Source organism: Barbus barbus (assembly GCF_936440315.1).
Source record: "Barbus barbus genome assembly, chromosome: 25".
NCBI lineage: Eukaryota > Metazoa > Chordata > Actinopteri > Cypriniformes > Cyprinidae > Barbus > Barbus barbus.
In genome coordinates this window covers 23,975,121-23,997,324 of record NC_136753.1, presented here as the reverse complement: position 1 = coordinate 23,997,324, position 22,204 = coordinate 23,975,121, and the positions used below count along the sequence as shown (strand labels likewise).

Genomic DNA, 22,204 nt, shown 5'->3' with positions numbered 1-22,204 from the left:
CAAAACTCAGCGCTTAAATATATGTGCAGATATATGCACATTGTTTATAAGACTTAAAAGAGTTTTTGTATCAAATCACCTACCCTGCCTTTTATTATGCTGGTTGAAGGTCTCTTCACATCCCGATAGCAATCATTAAAGCCCGGTTCAGACTACACGATTTTTCTGTCGGTTACGACAGTCACTGTGCTGGATTACACGATTTTACGAAAAGCCTAAAAAAAAAACTGGATTGGAATCCCATCATAAATACCGGAGTATTATTGCCATAGCTCCACGAACATTTCCTCCATTATAAAATTACAGCTAACGCTGTAGCGTGGTTTTTAAGGTAATTATTACTTCAAATAAAATGTTTTTCCTTATTTTCAGGATATTGAAAACAAGACAGGCTATAATAGTTATAGCAATACTATTTTTAAAAAATTACCTTTAATATTCCAAGGACTGAATGAAGCGATTCACTAGAATGAATCAGATTACTGACTCACTAGAATTAATCGAATTTACCAGCACTAATACATACAAGAGAGACTCTGTGGTTATTTGCCTCCCCTCGTTTGGCAGCATGTGACATTGATTGTTATGGTACACCCCTAATAAAAATATTTTTACTGGAAAAACATTGGTTTGAAGCGGATGAGCTACTTATATGAATGTGAGTTTGACACCATCATAATGATCTCTGCATAAACTCATTACCCACAGATCATAAGTTACTGTTACCATGGAGGAACAATACACTAAACAAGCTGTATATTAGCTACTGTATAATATAAAGAGGACCTCAAAGAGGTCTACAATTCCTGGTGAGAACTAGGCCTATTTAAATCAATGGCAGTTGCTCGTCTGGCACATGCAGTGCTTGAAGCATGTGACCTGATATCTTCCATCTTTGCTTCAAGGGTAATCAATTCTGGATGCAATTCGTCTAGAGCAAATCACCTGAGCCGTTAATTCCATGTGACTGATTACTCTATATTACAACTGCTTGCAGCAGACAGGAAAAAACACAAGTCAATTTCACGCTGTTATAAGAGCCCCCAAAAACCGGTCACTGGTGAAACATCTTCTGTAATATAATGATTTTCTGATTTATATGCTTGCAAATCTATATTTCCAAAATACTGTATGCTGTGAAAGGAGAACCTTCTTTTTTTGCCACTTAGGGAGCCATTCACACAGAATGCTTTTTTTTCCCTATTCCACTGTGCTACTTTCCGATTGTTTTTCTATCTAAACAGACGTCTTTGACCATTGTGTTCACCACTAACATCGTGTCTCGTGCTTGAAACAGCATTCTAAAAATTCAATGTCATGCACAAGATGTTGCAAAAGTCCAAAGAAGCACAAGTTATAAGAAGTTCAGCTTTTAAAAAAAGACCTTGAAACCTTGCATTCTTTCTCCCATTCCCCTGCCCACGTCTAGTGTTTTTCAAAGCAAAAACACATTCTGTGTGACTGGCCCCTAATGTTGTAGCCACGGCCCTCTGATTCCAAACACAGCCAAAGTCTTAGTTTATGGTTATAAAAATGAAACCCCAAAAGACCAACCATACATTACCGTTAGGCGGGCATTCTGTGTTTCCTGGGTAAAAGTAAGTACATCTCTATAAGGGCTGTGTGCGTAAGTCAGTGTGGCAGCATTGAGATCTTCAATAAAAAAGTCTTTATACCACAGACCCTCTTTATTTATTTTTTTTAGCAAATGATCTATATAATTTAATTGATTCCAATAGTTGAATGGTATTATGTTAAATTATTTAAAAAATATATAATGGTTTAATATATTGCCTTCTATTAAACGAAATGCATATCACACAAATTAATTTAAAATATATATATATTTTTTTTAAATTTCATAGAACGTTTTAGTCTTGCATTGAATGCTACAGTAGTTGTATTTAAAAAAAAAAATCATAAATGAGATTTCAGTGTTGTATTGAATGTTACAGTAGTTTTTTTTTAACATTCATACTTGATAATTGTTTTGTTTGTTTTTTCCACTGAGCTCACCTACTTTAGAATCAGCATGAGTATTTTCCTACATTTTTGATGGCTTAAAATATTGCCTCCATACACAGCTCACTAAATTTTAGAGCAGAGCAACTGATTGCTGGTGCTAAGGACTTCCTACAGAACTTGAAAAGGCTGGAAATTGCTTTGAATTGTCGATAGCTTGTTTCTTCAAAGCACAATAATGCATTGAAAAACCCTGTTGAAAACACACTCACTTGGGTTTCAGTTTATGACTGTGACTCATATATTCTGCTTGTCTCTCCATAGAACATTCATAAACCCTTAATATTTTGACCGGGCACACACATTAATTGCATGAATTAAGTAGTGTTGTCGCAGGGAGTAGTGGTCTCTAAATTCCTCCTTTGCTTCTTAGAAGTGGTGAGGAGGTGAGGAGGTGAGGAGGGGAGGAGGGGGGTCGGCATCTGATTTATTGTTCAATAAAGCCAGGTCCTGTTTTGCTCAATTAGCTCTATTTATCTGAGTAATGGTATTTTACCGAGTCTGCCCTTCCCACTCCATCGAGGCAGCGAGGTATGCATATGGCAGCAGAGTCTGACTACATTTCATTCAATTTCCCCTGTGAATCAACAAGGAGAAAATATTGGAATGATATGGCTACAGTATATAAATCTATATATGCTCCCTGTTTTTTGAAGGCAGTATAATGAAATAATTCGCTAGTCTTGTTGTCAAGTCATTTGTCAAATAAACACAGGTGATTTTTCGTATATGCCATACACCATACTAGAAGAAACGGATTTGTCATTAGGCACTGGTTGGATTAATCAAAGTACATTACATATACAACCAACATCATCTCCCATAACCTGGGGACTTTTAATCAGCTGCCTATCAACATTATAATTAATAATAATTATATTCAGGTAGCATGGTAAATTGTTTATGTTGACACATAATCAGAAATAATCATAATCACTCTGATTGGCCTTATAAGTGACTGTAATGAACCTGTTTATAAAGAAAGGAGGTAGAACATCTGGTGTCCTGGTGCAGATAAATGCCAAGAAGTCTGTAGAGATGATCAAACACTTCAGAAGATCTCCAGAGCTTCTCAATCTTATGGTCTCGATGACCAAAACTGTTGCCACAGTCTAGAATTTAAGGTTCCTTGGAGGCATCATTACTAAACCTCAAATGGAAAAGTAACACTTGTCTTCAGAACTAAAAAGGTTGTATTCCCGGAGACTTCTCAAGAAGTTTAACCTGCCTCAGGCGGTTCTGCAGTTCTCGTTAGTCTTACGCTGCTATTGTTGAATCAATTCTCACCTCACCATAAGCGCCTGGTTTGTGTTAGCCACGCCATGTGCTCTGTAACAAATTGTTGGTTGCAGTCTGGTCCCTTTATACAAACCACGATTTTGGATTATCAGCAACATCATAATACTCGATTCTAAAGGTGCAGTCACACTTGAAATGCGGTCACATTACCCAAATTTTGCACCAAAAAAGGTCCACAGCCTGTTGTCAACAGTGTAGCACATCTCACACAGAAGTAACTTTCAAGACAAGAAGTTTTCTGTTTGTCAACGTGACAAATCTGCATGATCACAGTAGTGTTTCAATGGACTCCAAACGGTTGAAGGTGAAAATTACAGTTTCAGTGCAGCTTCAAAGGGCTATAAACGATACCAGACGATGAATAAGGTCGGTCATTTAAAAAAAAAAAGTATGCTTTATAAACAGAAATGCTCGCCTGTTCTGCGATGCGCGGTTCATTGAAACTAACGATATGGAGAAGATTCCTTAATTTCTTTTCGATTGAAGAAAGAAATGCATAAACATCTTGGATGACATGGGGGTGAGTAAATTATAAGGACATTTTAATTTGAAAGTGAACTAATCCTTTAAGAATAGCTATACTATTAACTTTAAACCTTTTTCCAGACAAATTTTACTGAAACATCTCTATTGGTCAGTCATGACATTCTGATATTTCTAACTATTGGCTGTCATTCATCCAGCTAATTAAATACGCAAACAACTTTCATGATTCGCACATGAAGGTGGTGTGGTCACATTAGAAAAATTTGCGAATTTGCATGACCAACTTGAACACAAGTTACGTAATCAGATTACTTTTTTGAAAGTAACTAGTAAAGTAATGCATTACTTTTAAAATTACAAGAAAATATCTAAATGACTTTTTCAAATAAGTAGGCTATCACAAGTTGCCTCTCCTGTTCCCATGTTGAGAGAAATTGGGAGTGAATTGCAGAGGCAGAGGCACTTTCTTCAGGCTGAGGCATATTAATTTCACTTTTGATGTGGAAGGGCCTTCACAGATGCCAAAAATATAACATTTGTTATTAAAAATGAATAATCAAGCCCAGCTGAGGTGACAAAAAGTAAAGCTAAAGTAATGCAGCTGGTTATTTTCTATGGAGTAATACAATATTGCAATGCATTACTTTTAAAAGTAACTTTCCCCAACACTGCTCACTCTCTGGGGTGTAGTGACAATGACCTCAGAGGACTTCAGTATTATTAGCCTTAATATGTGACCCTGTACCACAAAACCAGTCTTAAGTCACTGGGGTATATTTGTAGCAATAGCCAAAACTACATTGCACAGGTCAACATTATTGATTTTTCTTTTATGCCAAAAATCATTAAAGATCATGTTCCATGAAGATATTTTGTAAATGTCCTACTGTAAATATATCAAAACTTAATTTCTGATTAGTAAAATGCATTGCCAAGAACTTCATTTGACAACTTTAAAGGTGATTTTCACTATATATATATATATATTTTTTTTTTTTCACCCTTAGATTCCAGATTTTCAAATAGCTGTATCTCGGCCAAATATGGTCCTATATTGCCAAATATTGTCCATAACAAACCATACATCAATGGAAAGCTTATTTATTCAGATTTAAACTAACTTGGCTGGCAAACCTTTTGATTCATGTATTCTTAAATTTAAATACGTACTTAAAGTCACCTAAAACATTATGTTTATAAATACTAATATGCCAGCTAAACATGCCTCAGTGCTACCATAAATAATACTGAACTTTTACCCATATTCATCATTAATTTGAAGCTTGCACTTTTATTTTAGGTATCACATTTTAAAGCAAAAGAAAATATGCATTGCTAAGCTCCAGCAAGTAATGAAGACAGAGACTGCAGAAAATCCAATCAATACACTGTCTCTGTGAGCACTGCGCTGTGGCCCCATCTTCACTTGAGGTCTGTCTCTAGCTACACGTGAGAAACAGAAATTAATTAAATACACAAATATTTCAGCATCTCAGGGTCAGGCTGCTGTCTAGACTCCTAATTGTAAAAACGAGATGGCCGTTGATTGGATGCTAAAGAAGCTTCATCTAATGTCTCTCTATGTAATGCAAACCCTCATTATAGAAAATGTAAGCATTACACTAGTATGTGTTTCAGTTTCCAAAAGCGAAATAAATGTTAACAGGGGAAAGAGCAATTATATTTCTGTTTACATATTTGAAAGATAGCAGTAATGAAATTCAGCTCACATAGAAAATGTGGGAATTTGGGGAGTGTGAAATGTGACGTTGTGAATTATAGAGATACAGTATAAAGAGATGCAGATATCTTGTGTACTGTTAAGCCAATGCGTGAGTCTCAAGCTAAGGGTTAGATAACTTTAAGAAACTAAAACGCTGATACTTTTTCAGAGTTTTTACAAACAGTTGACTCAGTGTTTGAAATAAGTTTTTGTAAAGATCCGACAAAATAGCTTTACAAAAATAAAAAAAAATAAAAATGTTCTGATATTTCTGCAACAGCAAGGAAGTGATTGGTTGATGGTGCTACAAGAATGAGCATGGTCTCAGCAGGGGCAAACTGGGTCCCAAACCTTGACCAAAACACCCAAGCACTAAATGTTTCATTGAGTTAATCTTCAGTTGAATCAGTAGCCAAATAAAAGCTATTGTGTTCTCCATGGAGGGGTCAGCTCAGGTAGCCACTATTCTGAGATCATGTTACCAGCAAATACTACTCACTTTATCTCAGAAGCAAAAAAGAGAGTGCACTTTCACATACTGTATTTTTAAAAACTGCTATGAAAACACCTCTTCTTTACTTTGCTGAAGTTGCAGTACATAGAAGAAAAATGATGATGAATGAAGCTTTCATCTGAAGTGAATAGCTGGCGGCCCTTTAGATTTGGGGACCAATTCATTTGCTGCGAAGTTGCAATATGCTGAGATTATTCTTTCAGATGTCCAGCAAAAAAATTATATCTATCTATCTATCTATCTATCTATCTATCTATCTATCTATCTATCTATCTATCTATCTATCTATCTATCTATCTATCTATCTATCTATCTATCTATCTATCTATCTATCTATCTATCTATCTATCTATCTATCTATCTATCCGTCCGTCCGTCCGTCCGTCCGTCCGTCCGTTTATCCATCCTACCTTATAATTGAAGTTGCAGATATTTTCATTTTATTGTGCTGCTCCACAGAGGCTGATCTTTGGGCTTTCTAATACAATATCAGCTTTTTATTTAGTGTATTTCATCTATTGTATCCTCAGGCTACCCACTCAGTAAAAATGTTGCATTATTGATATCTTTGTGTTGCTGCGCGATGCCATATCTGTATATGCTGAACACATCATAAGAGTGGCTGACCCCTCCGTATTTCTTCTCATTGTCTCATTTCCAACTGCTCCACCACTTTCACCGAGGTTATTTCCCTGACAGAGTACATCCGTGTTCTTACAGCCAAATACATAGATTTCCTCTGGGATGAAAGCTTATTGAGCACAATGTCTGATATGCTTGGTAAAAGGAATATAGCAGAATCTATGGTGCGTAGCTCTCAGACAGATGTACTATTTTATAGATCTTTACTTACGATATATCTTTTCACAGACTCTGCCTTCAGTATATAATACTTTTTGCTGAGTTAAGTCAGAGTTTTTTTTAAAGTCCTTGTCATCTTCAGTCTGTTTTTACCTTAATGTATCCAGTGGTGGGCCTGGAATATGAAAGCCGCGTAAAATGTTTTCTGTACGTTCATAAAAGCCCCACAATAGGATGCATGCGTTAAGGCATTAATCAGCACAGAAGGTTCAAGAAGCAAAAAGGCTGTGATGCTGCATTTAGCAAGTCCAGAGTGAAGAGAAAAAATGATTCAATTTAATGTAAAATCTGCACACAAACCTCATTCAACATCCTTAAACATGCAAACAGAATTTACAGAAACATTGTACAGAATCTGGGTTTGACTCTATGTGGAGCCGTTCTAAAAACATACATAAATGAACATTGCATTTCATGGAGGACTTATTTGATAGGATTTAATACCAATGTGGAATTTTGGAATTCCAACCCTGTATCACGGAATCCATGAGAATTCATTTAGTCATACTTACCAGAACATCAAGGTCATTCTAAGGCAAAAGAGGTGTTTTTTTTTTTTTTAAACAAATGAACATTGAGTATTTGCCTATTTGATGATATACTGTATTATGGCTAATGGGTTAAGAGCAGCAGACTCACTGTAGGGTTTATGTGGTACTGAATATGGCTATGCAGTTGTTAGTATAGCCCGGACCATTAATAATATTCATTTCAATGCAAAAACTTTCAAAAAAAGCATGTGAGTAATTGTGAGTCAACCCTTATGTTGCCTTACGCTTTTTGGATTTCAACAGAAATTATGATTATTTAAGCAACAACTCCTTTGTACACATAATAACCCACATTTAATGAATACACAGTATACAGTATCTGAAATATAAAATGTCAATAATATTTGCTTTGAACGAAAAATAAAAATACAAAGTTCATACCCTGACATAAAACTTGCTTGGCTACATGATGACACGAAGAAAGCAAAAACGGTGTACAGAGTTTGCACTTACAAAAAAGCAAACTTTCTAGCAGCTCCAAAGTCACCAATGATTTGCAAAGATTTAATACAAAAACACCCCACAAAAGTACACACAACTGACATGATTGATCAGTTACAGCACACGCAACAAACTAAGCTTTGTAAAATGATGTGAGTATGACTGAGAGTTTGACAATAACACATTAATTACAAAAATGTCCTTCAGGTGCCGCTATGCCGTGCTTTTTTCCTTCCGTTTCCTTTTGACTGACCTTTTGTGAGAGCTTGTCCAACAAATAAATTGTCCGTGGTCCATTATGCTGTGCTCTGATTGTTTCCCTTGATTTCCATGGAGACCCTCTCCTTACGCCCAGAGTATTCTCCGATAAAAGAGCCGTCCTCGTTGAAGTGAGCGTCCTCGTCGCCATAGTCCACCATGCTGTCTCCGCTGTCCCCTCCTTTCAAGTCGCCATTCAACGAATGCTGGCTGCTTTTCAATGGTTTCTCATCATTATCGCTGTGTAAGACATGGGAAACAAAACTGAGTTTGGCTGCCTTGTCCTTGTTATGTTCGGTTGGTCTATTGCTAAACCAGTACCTTCCTCTAGTAGATACAGAGGAGCTAGATAATGTATAATTTATGAATAATCTTAATGCAGCTCTTTCCATATATAAGTAATAGTGATCTGTCAATATCCAAAATGAAACAAAAAAGCATAATAAAGTATAAAATTAGCGCATATGACATAGATAGTCAATATGTGCATTTTATTCCAATTATATACACTATCATTTAAAAGTTTGGGGTCAGTAAAAAACAAAAAAAAAAAGAATGAATGAATGAATGCAAAGGTAAGAAATGAATACTTTTATTTAGCAAGGATGCATTGAATTGTTCAAAAGTCACACTAATGGTGAGTAAATAACAACAATATTGGCAGTATTGTGTGAACAACTCCTTTAAAAAGAGCAATAGAGAAACACTACAGCAAGACAACTCATTCCCTATGAAACCACCAGCCCCAAACCCAATGGAATGACTAATATGATAGAAATATAAAAAATTCTGAAGGTGGATGGGTGCATTTGAGCATGCATTATCTTCACTCAAACCGTGAAGCGCATGCATTCACACACTGTTTGACGTCTGCATAAAACAAGCCTTGTGTTTCAATAGTGAAACACAAGACACTGAGCCGGGCACATCTAGAGTTCAGCCATCATCATGAACACGTCTCAGATAATCTGCTCAACATATTTCAGATTCATAATTGTCAATACACACACTGTTCTTGAAGAGACTGTTATTGGATCGCCGAATGATTAGTGAAACAAGAAACACATTTATTCCCGGCCTCAAGATAAGTGTCTTTCAACTAAACTGGATTGTTTACCATCATCCTACCGGGAAATCTTTTGGTCGCTCCATCTCAATACAACATCAGTTTCATTTTTACAGCAAAGCCATTGTTTCTAAAGTGCTACATGTGTTCTAGCTACTCACAAAGCACCACGTGAAACAGAAACACATCAGTGGCACTGATGTGTGAACAACATCGGTTTTGTTGTTATTGTTTAGCACATACGTGTGGTGGTTACTTTAGCTTGCTGCACGTCCAGAGCTCAGGCTGGTTTGGTGCTGGCTTTCAAACCAAAGAAAAAATGCACAGATTACAAGGAAACAGTGTCAGAGGTTGCCGTCATTCTGCCACTATGTGTGCAGTAAATCTTGGTGGTGGTTTGAAATACCTGTATTCACAGAAGGTATCATCATTTATGCCCTGGGACTCCAAGTCGGGGTGCAGGTCCTCTTTCTCTTTCACTGAATCAACACAAGAGAGCACTGTAAATTTAGAGAGACTAACAAATATTCTTTATCTTTCTATTAACATACATTTATTAATATAATATATATACACTGTGTACTGTATATACTATTTATGTATTAAATACACTACCATTCAAAATGTGGGGTAGGTAAGACTTTTTAAAGTATTTGACAAAAATCTCAAAGCTGCATTTATTTGATCACAAATACAGTAAAACTGTTAAATTGTAATAATATTTCAGAAAAATGTTTAATGTTGAGCAGCCATTTTTCAAGTCTTTACTGTCACATTATCCCTCAGAAATCATTCTAATATGCTGATTGGAAATATTTCTTATTATTAAGGGTGAAAACATGTTGTGCTCCTTAATATTTAATATCTTATGTATTTGTTTATTTATTTGTTTAATTATTTAATTAAAAATTGCACTAACCCCCAAACTTTTGAAAAGTAGTGTGTAAAACAATTTATGCAAATGTAATGTATTACTGATCAAGAAATTATGAAGAAATGCTGCAAATATGCTAACCTTAAATTACCTTTACATATATTAAGGTAATTTAAGGTTAGCCTGTAACTACTTTCATACAAGCTGTTCCATTATTTTTTTCTCATTCATTATGATTTTTATTATTACAATTATACTGCATCAGCAAGCACATCAGCAAGTTCATATTAACACATGTAAATGAACAGATCTACCTCATGCTGTTTCTGTAGAGTAATTAGAAAATGTTCACAGTTGTAAAGGTTACAGCGGTTTAGAAAAGCTAGTTAAAAATACAACGTTATTGGGTAGAACCTTGAATCATAACCAATTTGCAGCCCCCAACGAAGATGTGCAAAATGTTCTAAATATAAACGCAGTAACACGTTCCATGTGCTGCTTTGATGATCAAGCTGTGAATTTGATATACAATGTTTTTCCATCTTATTTTCAGTGTGTGTTTTTTTTACTTCTAGTTAAACCTTTCGGCTTTTTTATACTTAAAAGAATATCTCCAGACAGTTTAGACATTTGTTAGGGTTTTCTGAGTGCCATTTAGCGGATTCAGTTCACATTCACAAAAGAACTCTGCAATTTTCCCCAGCAACTTATTTGTTTCATTGTGTGAGAGAATACCTGAGTACTTTCCGCCTTTATTTCGGTTCACGAAGCACGCTATGAGCACAATGAGGGTGAGCAGAGCTATGGCGCACATGAGCCCGATGAACCAGCCCTGGTTGGAGATGCCTCCATGAATACTGGCCAAACCTGCGAGAGACAAAACATCCTCTTAGTTTGACGTTTCCTGAGGACACTTCACCGAATGTCGACATCCACCAAGAACATCTTACACTAAATGAGCGACACCAGTCAAACTCTAGAATGGAAATGTGCAGATATTAATATTAAACTGCCAGACAGCACGTCTAATTAATCAACGGCAGAGGCTGATAAAGCATAATTCCTTTTATCAAGAACACATGCTCTGGAATGGACATGAGACACACTACGCATGATAATTTTATCAAAGGATGTTGCTCGCACTTTTGATGAGATTGGAAAAGAAGAGACAAAGACGATTTTGCTTTGCATTTTTGTCATCTCGGAGACTATGTTCCCCTCACCTTTGGCACTGGTCCTGATAACGTCTTCAAAAATACTAGAATTATCAACCCAGCTTTTAGTCATAAGACGCACTGTGTATTCAGTCCCAGGTTCGAGCCCTTCAATGATGTGGAAAGTCTTAGAAGAATTTAGCGCATCGGAAATCTTCCAGTTACCTTCACCTACAGGATGTACATAGTGGGTGAAGTGGTGTTAGTATTCTAAGAAATCTCTACTATATATACACATAATTAAACTGTATATGGGGGAAGGTGAACAATTATTATGGCTGCCAAATGTGTTAAGTAATGCAATTGAAAATTGAACCTACAGGTATTTGTAAATCCCATTAAGATTACATTATGCAATATACTCAAAAAAGACAGCTACTAAAAAAAGCATTACTAAGAAAATGAGGATACATAGATATAAAGATATATAGCTATTTGTAAATCTATGATAATGCTCTAAATGCTACACATATAACTAATGAACTATTTTATTTTTGATTGAATTGATTAAACTACACAAACCTCATGGTTTAATTTACAAAAACAAGGATGGAGAACAGTAAGAAAAGCTTACGGATGTTCATAAAGGCAACATATAACTCTGACTCCGTCTGTTCTGTGCCTGGAATCCAGCTGATATTTGCAAAGTTGTGACTAACTGAGGTGCTAATATTCAACACAGCTGAGAAAAGAGAGAAATGACATAGAGGGTTAGTACTGTAAATGACACGAGGAAGGGTTGTTTGTTAGATGACTTAAAGGAGAAAGAGTGCCTTCTTTATGTTCTTTATATTCACTGTATTACATGAATTTTGCCAGATATAACTTCAACAAAATGCTTTCTAATGCATTAGAGTTGCAATGCACTGCAAAAGAAAAAGGTATTGCAGAAAAGGCCCGTTCACACCAAGGACGATAACTATAAAGTTAGAGTTTAGAAATCATTCCAAATTTAAAAGAATAGCAGTCCACACCACAACTATAGCAATAACGAAACAGAGAAAGGATATTGTTAAAATCACTTTGAAAATTAACATTAAAAACATTGACAGCCAATCAGAATCCATCCTACATTAAAGTGCTCAAGCAAAATGGAACACAATGCAGCAATGTATTATATAGTTATAGTTATCTTTATCTTTTTAGTTATTGTTCTTGGTGTGAACGGTCCTTAACACTGTCCTAACCAGGCATGAAACCAGAGATAAAAATAATAAAAGCTAATTTTCTATGTAAAGTTCTTTACGCAACTGTTTTTTAATTTGCTAGCCCCGCCCACAAGGAAACCTAATAGGTCCAAAGTACTTTGCATAACAAAATACTGTGCAGCTTCATGTTAACTTGGAATTATCATAATAATAATAATAATAATACAACTGTGAGTTGTTCACATCACTGGACAAAATAATGTGCTTTGATGGAAACTTTCATAATAATTAATTTATTAATAAATACATTTTACTAGTATGTGACATTACCAGTGAAGTAAGAAACACTGGAGCGTCCAAACTAACTCAAAGTAATTACCAGTTTGACAAAGGCATTTTTTTCCTACTTAGGAGCTCGTAATTACTGTAATTTTTTCATGTGAACACTAAATATGTTTTGATTGGCTGGTAGCTTGTTACGTCGCAGAGCATTTTTAATTTCATTGTGGTCAGACTAATTACTTGTCACTGGAAACCCGAGTGTCGCGGCTGGTTAGGGCACAGCGTAAGGAAATTAACGTGATGGGATGGCACAAACAAATGGAGGATCTTTAGATGATAGAATGGAGTGTGGTTTCATTTCCATCAGAAACGTAGCTGCAAGTCTTCTGTAATTAAATGACTAATTAACGACCTGAAATAATGATGTGCTCGTTACACTGGGTGAAATAAGAGGAAATAATAGGAGATCATTTTAGACAGTCGCAGAGTAATAATTACACAGTCCCCAAATTCTGAGAGCCGCAGAAAGACCTAAATACAGCGTACACTGTTTTTATTCAGGAAGCTAAAAGTATTCGAATTGCTACCTTCACGGCGTGCCACCGGAGCTATATCAATCACAGATAACTTGTGTTTTCATCACCTTCAGGTGTAGCAATTAGGCAGACTGTTGTCTGCTGTCAAAACTCATTACCACACATCTCAATCACACAACTCCTCTCCCTTTGGGCAAAACATGCAAATGGAACACATTTATTCTCAGGCTCTTTTCAGGAATCCATCTGCACCGAAGGACCGCAGCTATCCTGCCCATCGCCCAATGTTTGAATGACATCCTCTAATCGTGATGCGTTTCCATCCACCCTGTTATCCTAGAAATTGTGTTAATCATCGGTGTGGTGTGACACCTTTGCTTGACACAGAAATGGCGCTATAAATATTGAGCGAGCTAGCTGGAGGTTTGTCAGTCCACATCTGCCGCCACAGCAGGAAGGAGGAAAGCTTGCACCACATGTGTCCTGCGAGACTGGTCCCGAAAGCCATTTTTGTGGGGAAATTTAGCAATGGAATTTAAACGGCTTCCTCTTATCCATTTAAAAACCACTTCTGGGCTACATCAGCTGTTCTCCTCCTCTGTCCCCTGATAAGCCCCAATAAATCAGACCTTGACAATGTATCCATAAAAACACTAATGTTTGGGGTCAGTAAGATTTTTATTTATTCACTTATTTTAAAGAAACTAATACTTTATTCAGCATTCCGACAGTAAAGATTTGAACTTTTTGGTTTATCAGAAATTATACCATGGTTTTCACATACATATTAATCACGGTTTTCAACTGTGACAGCAATAGGAAATGTTTCTTTAGCATCAAATCAATATATTACAATGATTTCTGAAGGATCAAGTGACACTGAACTGGTGAAAATTCAGCTTTGTAAATTAAATGCATTAAAATAGAAAACATCTATAATTATATTTCACAATATTAGATTTTTATTGTGTTTTTGATCAAATTAACGCAGTTTAGGTGATCATACTGTATATTAAAAAACAATCTTATAAACCCCAAACTTCTGAATGTGTTTGTTTTTACATAACTGAATATTTGTAGAGTTTACTGGCATAAAAAGCCCAATTTGTTTCTCATTTGTTCTTTTGAGACTTATTTTTTGTGTGGTTTAGTACCTATAGAAGAAAGAGTAGCATTAGCCACAGGGGAAACAGTGTTTTTTCTTGGAGGAAATCGTGAGCCGGATTTTCCTGGAAAGAAAGACAGTATTTTAAATGGTTTGAACTATTCTAAGGGAGTGATGTGGCTAAGAAAGAAGCAGCCATGTGATGTACTAAACAAGCGGATGATAAATGAAATATAAAAAGTGTCTATGTTAGCTGAACCATAGCATTATGCAAGAAATATTTCAGGATTGAACAGGATTAAATGGAATAAATCAATTAGTTTCAGCTACCAACAAAAAACAGATGACAGGTTAATAGTGAGATTTATCTAATTTAGCAACCATCAAGACCTATACTGTCAGCTAGACTCACACAAGGACAGGGCAAAAGAAAAAAAAAAGCATTATGCTTCTACGGTATATGAAAATGAAATGATTAACCTATTATGAACACATGCATTTTCAAGATAGAGTCCTACAATACAGCTACAATTGTATCTTCTAGTCTAGTGTGTTAGCTATTTCTAGTACTAAAGAAAACAGAAGACTTCATACTGATGTTGAAAGAGGCCACATCTGTTGAAGCTGGCAAAACAAAAGCAATAAAGCAATGAAAATGACATATTGCAAGGACGACAGAAAGACACTGAAATCACGACAACTTTAGTTCATAAGACAGCTTGTTTATAAGAGAGCAGTGCCTGTTACCGAAGCATTAAAGAGAGAAAGCAATAGCAAGAAGCTTGGAAAATTCCATTCCAAAGTATTTAAAAATATGATGTCATATTTTTAAATGTCTCACCAGCAATATCAAAGTATTAAAGGGTTATGAAAGGCATCAGATGGAAATACCATGGTATGTGATATATATAGTAGGGAAAAACTGCCATATTTATTTACTGTACCATGGTATGTGCATGGAAACTAAGGTACTTCAAAAAATTCAATGGTTTCACCATGTTTTGTGTCCAAAAAACAGGACATTGCCATGGTAACGTCCAGAAATACATGGAAATACCAAGATACTTTTAAATTGTAACTATAACTAAAATCTACAAATGCAAAGAGATAAAGTACACCCAATATCTCAAATCTGACAGTGCATGAAAGAAAAATTTTTTTTAGCATGTAGTGCCGTCCTTAAAATAATTTTCTTGGCAGCTTTGTTGTTTGATATTATATATTCCACATATTAATTTACTATGGAATGTACAAGGCACATGGTTTCACCATGTTTCATGGCCAAAAAACATGGTATTGCTATGGTAACATGTCCAGAAATACATGAAAAAAACCATGATACCTTTTAAAATAAGACATTATCTATCATATGCTCCCAGTTGTACATAAACAAAACATTTTTACTAACTGTATTTGAAATCACTTGATTTTCTCTATGTATACTGGTCATGTTTAGGCGGTTGTTTCCCATTGACACATAAAGATATCTCCCGTCACATCAGAGCAGTCATTTGTTTTCTTGACTGTTTTCTATTACTCTGCCGAATATTGGAATTACGCCTTGGGATTTTCATCTTGATCATATTTCTTCCATAAACACAACTTCCTCACGAACCCTCGGAAACGGAAATAAACAGCACTTTATCAACAATCTGCTAACTGCCGATGATAAGTATGGCAGCGTCAACCATTAATCATGATAAATGTGCTGTGAATTCACAGTTGTGTGTTTTTTTCTTTTAATATATATTTTTATGTTGATTACCAACTTATTTCTACGTCTGTATTAATAACAATCCAGCATTTCCATCCCGAAGGCAACATATCATTTCTTCTTCCTTTTTGCAGGGAAGCTTTTACCCTCAAATCAATAAGCGCTTAGTCTTCCAAGACAGTGATGAATGCAGCCTAGTCGCACACTGTTATGATATTGTTTAGGTATAAAGAAATGCTTAGATGGGCATATGAAAAGCTTGGTGAGATGAGAGGTCGAAATAATGTCCCCTGCATTCGCCGGGTCGATGCTCATAACAACAGCAACTTGGTCATCCATGTCAGAGCGCCAGATTCCCTGTCCTTTGGAATGCCACAGGCTGACTCCCCCGAGGCGCCCCCACCCCTGAGCAGCTGCTGCCCATACTCACTCGCTTCGGGGACAGTGGTGCGCTCCTCGCTGACAGTTGGTCCGCAGCCCACCCGCGTGCAGCACTGTAGGTAAAACTTGTATTTGCTCAGTGCTTCCAGATCCTGGAGGTGCAGCTTATTGTTGTCAGCAGAGATGTTGAGGGTCATCAGAGAACCTAGTTCATTTGTGTCATTTACTAAACAGGAAAAGGAAAAAGAGCATACGGTCAATGCAATCTAAACTATTTATATAGTTCCACATATTAGAATCCATTGATGATCACATAAACCAAAAATGTGTTCATCATGTGTTATGGTTGGTTGCTCAGCTGGACTGGTAGCAGGAAGGCCATGTCATCGAAATGTCAGATGTGTTTAGTCAGCCAGAGGTCAAATTCAAGGTTTATTTTTATTTTATTTTTTTCCTTTTCCTGACACAGACTCAGACTGACATATTGCACTAGGATTGTCACAATACAATAAATAAATATTTAAATATTTAAACATAAATAAATATTTCAACATTTATTTTATTCTATGACTTATTTTGATATTTTACCCAAATTGCAACTGAACACACTTCTTTCATTAGTAAATATCAATAAATATAAAAAAAGTTTTTTCCAAGCAATTATTGGTAAACAGTCAGCAATAGGGAACAAAGAAATAAATAAAGGCTAAACACCACAGCTGAATACTATCTACTGTAATAGATATGGTCACACTAGTTAATTTATCACAGTACATTAAAACATTTAATTTTGTAATGCAAGTTTTCTCAAATATTATGTTTATATAACTAAGAGATTATTTATTAAATAATGCACTAATTTGCATACAGTACATTTCCAGGACAGAAATCTGAACATTGGATCAAGCCAGGTTCAAAATACATTTTCACCATATTTTTAGGGGAAAAATTCAGGCAAATGGTTTATGAACAAACCCTTCAGTAAAAACTCTCAGAATATAGACAAGAATAAAACTGCAAAGTTTAGTGTATGTAAGTGTATGTACTGAAGTGGAGATTTCTGGCTCAGTGCATGCTCATAAAATGAGCCTTTACTGTAATTTAAATCGCAAATAGACAAAGTGTAATAAAATACACTTAAATGTGTATTTTGGGTGGTTTCTTTCCACTAGTCTGAAGAAATGTTATGCTAGAAAAATAACCCAAAATCTCTAAATTGAGTATAGCATGTAGACACAAATTTTAAATATTTTGACACAAACCAGATTTTCTCTCTCTTTCTCTCTTTTTTGCATTCACTCGTGACAAACCACTTCTGTTTGCATTAATAACCCTGGCAAGAACTGCAGTTGACCTTTCACGCTTCACAGCAAGGGACGAGCATTATTTACAGATGATGCACACACATAAGCATGTGTGCATTTGAAAGTAGACAGCATTTGTGTACTGAATTGGGTGCTACCAATTAAAACATAATTTCTTATCCATGTGCTAATGATGTGTTATTGAGCTATTATGCTTATGTTGTGAAAACACGTTTGGGTCGGCACTGCAACATGTTCTAGAGTCCCCCTTTCCTTCAAATAATTCCCAATTAGTCAAATAAAATAAATAAAAAACACTATTTCTAAATCCTCCATAAGTAACTCATAATGTGTGAATTGTTAACTCTGTGCGATTTCAGCGTAGTTGGATCTGGCTGCGGGCCATCTGTGCAGTGGCTCTTTAATCCCAGTTGCTATTTTCCATTCGACGAGTACAGCTGTGCACTCTCTCGCCAGCATTTTACACGCAACTTTCTTCAAGGGGACTTCAATGAGCCCACTTCAAAGGGAGCACAATGGTTCTAGCAAGCTCTCCTGATGAAAATGTTGCTTCTTTTAACACGCAACCTGACACTTGGCCTCAATGATCAGCCGCAGCATCAAACACAATTAGCTGACGAGGCCTCCCAGACTGTACTCATCATAATCAGCTCCGTCATCACTCCTGCTGGGATCTGTTTGCGTGTTGAGCAGTGCACGTGCCCAGCCTGCTGTTGTAATACGGTGCATGTAGAACACCGTAGGGTCAGCGCGAGAAAGCGGGTTGGCTTGATCACAATGGTATACCAGGTCACGAATGTCCTTCCCATGAACGCTTTGTAATACCTATGTGCCAGGATTGTGTAGACCAGGATTTCCCATACTGGGGATTGTGAAGGTTTGTGAGGGAACTGCAGTGATTTTGGAAAGTGAATAATTATTAAACCATAAAAATATAAAATTAAAAATTAATTTAAAATCAATTCAAAATAAAATGCTTACTAAAAATACTTCAATATTTTTATTTGTTTACCTGCATGTCATGTGACCACTAAGTGACATAAGAGAACTTCAGACAACGAACCAACGAGCAGACCTTATATTTCTCAGAAAAATAAAGGGAAACCAATTTTTCAAAAACATTTTCCCTAGGGGCATAAAAACAATCTGAAAAGTGGTGGGATAGCACATTGTAAAACTTATTAGCTTTGCATATCAATATTAATTGCATGTGGTTTTTCACCCACAAGTCTAATTGATTTGACTTTAAGTAGGAACATACTGCAATAATATTTTAATTAAATTTTTTTAATTAAAATATCTTTCAAAATAAGATCATTTTTCAATTTTTTTTAATATATTACATGAATTTGCTTTCTTGTTTCAAGAATTTATTGAATTTTACTTTAACTAAAATATAAAAATACTAATTAAGACTCACTGCAGTGTTGTAGCCATAGTATAAACAAGGCTTGAGTGCTGATGATGCGTGCATGCTACTGGTTTACAGTGGCTTCTGATTGGTCTAAAGCTGATGATACACGGGGCAACTTTTTGAGCAATTTTGACGGGCAACTTTTTAGGGTAACAAATGGGTAACTTAAGATCTTTTATCTGGATGCTTAAGATCGGCCGTGGGCCCTGTGTCTCATCTGGTTGCCCATAAAAGGCAATATTGCTCAAAGTTACCCAGCAACATTGCTTAAAAAGTTGCCCTGTGTATCATCAGCCTAAAAGTGTTTATGTGGTCGGCTGTAATTATTGCCATACTTTGAATATCAAAACCTATATTTTGAAAAGAAATCCTCTGATATTTACAGATATGCTTCACAATGTTTTGCTTTTCCCTACAGTTCATCACTTACCTATTAATACGATGTGCATTGTTAACCCACTCTGTTTATGTAATCAGCAGTGTTTCTCACTGTAAATCCTAATTAAAACCAAAGCATACTCTAATGACATGCAGTAAATAGCTGTTTAATTCACTAGTGTGCCTTCAGTTTGCTATAACAGGACTTAAATAAAAATAAGCAAATTGAGTGAGGCAACTTTAACAAGTCAAAGTAATTGTTTTCCATAAATCATTTAGCAAATATACAACTGTGTCTTATTGAGGTCCTGTGCAGTTATTTGCATAATACTGTAGTCTCTGTTGAATTTAAGATGCAGCTGCCAACCCTAAGGTAGGTGGCACAACAATATCTCCTAGTGGTGAGACGTAGGCATCACTCGATGTAATGAGACATGAACCATCAAAGAATTTTGTGAAAATTTTTGTATGTCCAAATCTGCATCTGCATCACAGGTAACATGTTGACACAGGGCAATAGCTTTTTTATGTTCTGTAGTCTGGCCCTTTAAGTGACATGAGCGGAGTCCTAAAAACTTTCAATGCAAATCCAGTTGTTTGTGCTTTCACTGTAGAATCGCTGTAATGACCAATAATGCCGCTGTGTCATGGGCCACGTCAGAAATGAATATCAGTAATAAAAGCTGTTTACTCAAACCCCAGCGCATAACCCTCACAGCAAGATGCAGACGTTTATAGTGAGGGTTATGAACAAATTGGAAATGCAATGTTCACATACTTAGCTGATATTGGAGGATGTAGCCAATTATGAGTCCATTTGCGTCAACCGGAGGAGACCATGTCAAGGTGACCTTGTGTTTCTGAATGTTTGTAACACTGAAAGCAGCTACTTGACCAGGAACTAAAGGTAGAGAAAGAAACAAAGAGTTGACAGTTATATTAATAATTTAAAGGAACATTTCACACAAAAATGGTCATTATTATTCATTTGTTCATTCCAAAACTTTGTAACTTTCTTTCTTCTGTGAAAGACATTTTCCCCTATATATCAAAGGTCTTGCATCTCATTTGCATTTCCAAATATTCAAACTTGCTGTCACTAGAATGGTCACGTGACAAATCAGAACTAACTGCTGCATCCAAATTCACCTACTTACACTTATTCCTTAAAAGTATGTACTCTTTTTATGAAGAAAAAGGACATAGTTTTGAGTGTGTAGCAGAAGAACAGGTAACCTACTTCATGATAATTGCATCTTTAACAGACCGCACTGTTGTTTAGTTACATGCATAATGCCACCATTTAAACTGCCCTGTCATCATCTTGTCACAGTCAAGATCTTTAATTTCATATAATTTCCTTGCCATATTGGAGAAAAATTAAGCAGCATGTTGATCTGACAGTCAGTAACATGTGCATGACGCAGTTAATGACCAAACGTATCTTTATAAATGTTCCCAATGTTGTTGCAGATGCAGATAAACTGAATAAATATTTTCTTCATTACTCAAACCCCTTTATTTAAATCTCTCTACTTAACCGTAGGTCTCGCGCATATGTCATGTTTGTAAGTTGTAATCAAATTTTTGTCCAATATGCAAAGGGTTGTGGGCAATACTAGCTATTAGCATGTGCACAGATTTGCAGCATACTGTGATTTAGAACACAATTATAATTTTGAAAAATATTTAGCATTATAGTATGCAAATTGGGACATAGCACATGTCTTTTTAGGTAAACTAAAGGCTGGAACACACTACACAAATTTTAAAATTGGAATATAACACTAGGCATCATACACTTGTCGACTTTGGCAATGGTACATAGAACAACTTGGCATCATACTGTATAATGACTGGATTACATACTTCTAGAATTTTCAAAAGCAATAAACTCACAGAAACATGACAAATGAAAAGAATGTGTGTGCTAAAATCGCCTCAAAAAACAAATGTGTTTGATATTCTCTGACTGGACAGATAGTCTGAAGCTAAAAAATCTGTGAAAAAGTCTGTGCCCGAAGTACATGATGCGATTTTCTATGAAATCTGTCAAATCCAACTGCCCAAAACCTGCAGACTGGCTCTGACTTTCATCAACTAGCATCTACTCTTCCTGACTGCAAATCAGGGGGAAATTGTGCAAAAGCCTTAACTTCACAGAACCAAATTTATTATGTTTAGCTCAAGTGTTCACACACATCCTCTCCTCACTCACCTCCCTCAGGGGTTTTGAAGCTGACCGGATGACTGCCAGGCCCGTTTCCTCTGCTGTTAAAGGCCATGACAATGAGGCTGTATTCAGAGAACGGCCTAAGCCCTGAGACCACCTCATGTTTCCTCTCGCCTGAGAATGTCAATGTGTGTTTGTCACCATGTGTTTTCTTTGAGTCCAGCAGACTACGAAGCCTCCAAAAGCTTATCTATAAGTACAAGAGATTAGATTAGTCCATAGGTAGTGAAATACAACTGACGAGTAAAAAAACACCACCGTTTAATACGTGTGGATAGCTTTGAGAGCTTGCTGGGAAACAAGAGGAGCTTCAAGGTCAAAAAAGGGGTCACTGGCCTTTAAACCATGGCTAAAAAGCAAAACACATGTTGGTGCGGAA

At 36.1% G+C, this 22,204-nt stretch overlaps 1 protein-coding gene across 6 annotated transcripts in view; it reads right to left on the bottom strand.

Moving 5' to 3' along the window:
- Positions 1 to 7,160: 7,160 nt before the first annotated feature.
- LOC306844655 (neural cell adhesion molecule L1-like protein) overlaps positions 7,161 to 22,204 on the bottom strand; it is a gene marked incomplete at its 5' end in the record, with an annotated part of 86,795 nt that continues 71,751 nt past the window's right edge. For 3 of the 6 annotated variants that reach the window (XM_079376947.1, XM_079376945.1, XM_079376946.1), the window contains 6 exons: positions 7,161 to 8,395; positions 9,628 to 9,700; positions 10,831 to 10,962; positions 16,525 to 16,701; positions 20,371 to 20,493; positions 21,811 to 22,015. In XM_079376947.1, coding sequence (XP_079233073.1) covers positions 8,194 to 8,395; positions 9,628 to 9,700; positions 10,831 to 10,962; positions 16,525 to 16,701; positions 20,371 to 20,493; positions 21,811 to 22,015 — 912 coding nt within the window. In that variant the 3' untranslated portion in view covers positions 7,161 to 8,193. Of the gene's footprint in view, positions 8,396 to 8,732; positions 9,522 to 9,627; positions 9,701 to 10,830; positions 10,963 to 11,318; positions 11,481 to 11,883; positions 11,992 to 14,429; positions 14,505 to 14,974; positions 15,005 to 16,524; positions 16,702 to 20,370; positions 20,494 to 21,810; positions 22,016 to 22,204 lie in introns of those variants that run through there. The other 3 variants (XM_079376948.1, XM_079376949.1, XM_079376950.1) reach the window with 2 other exon arrangements.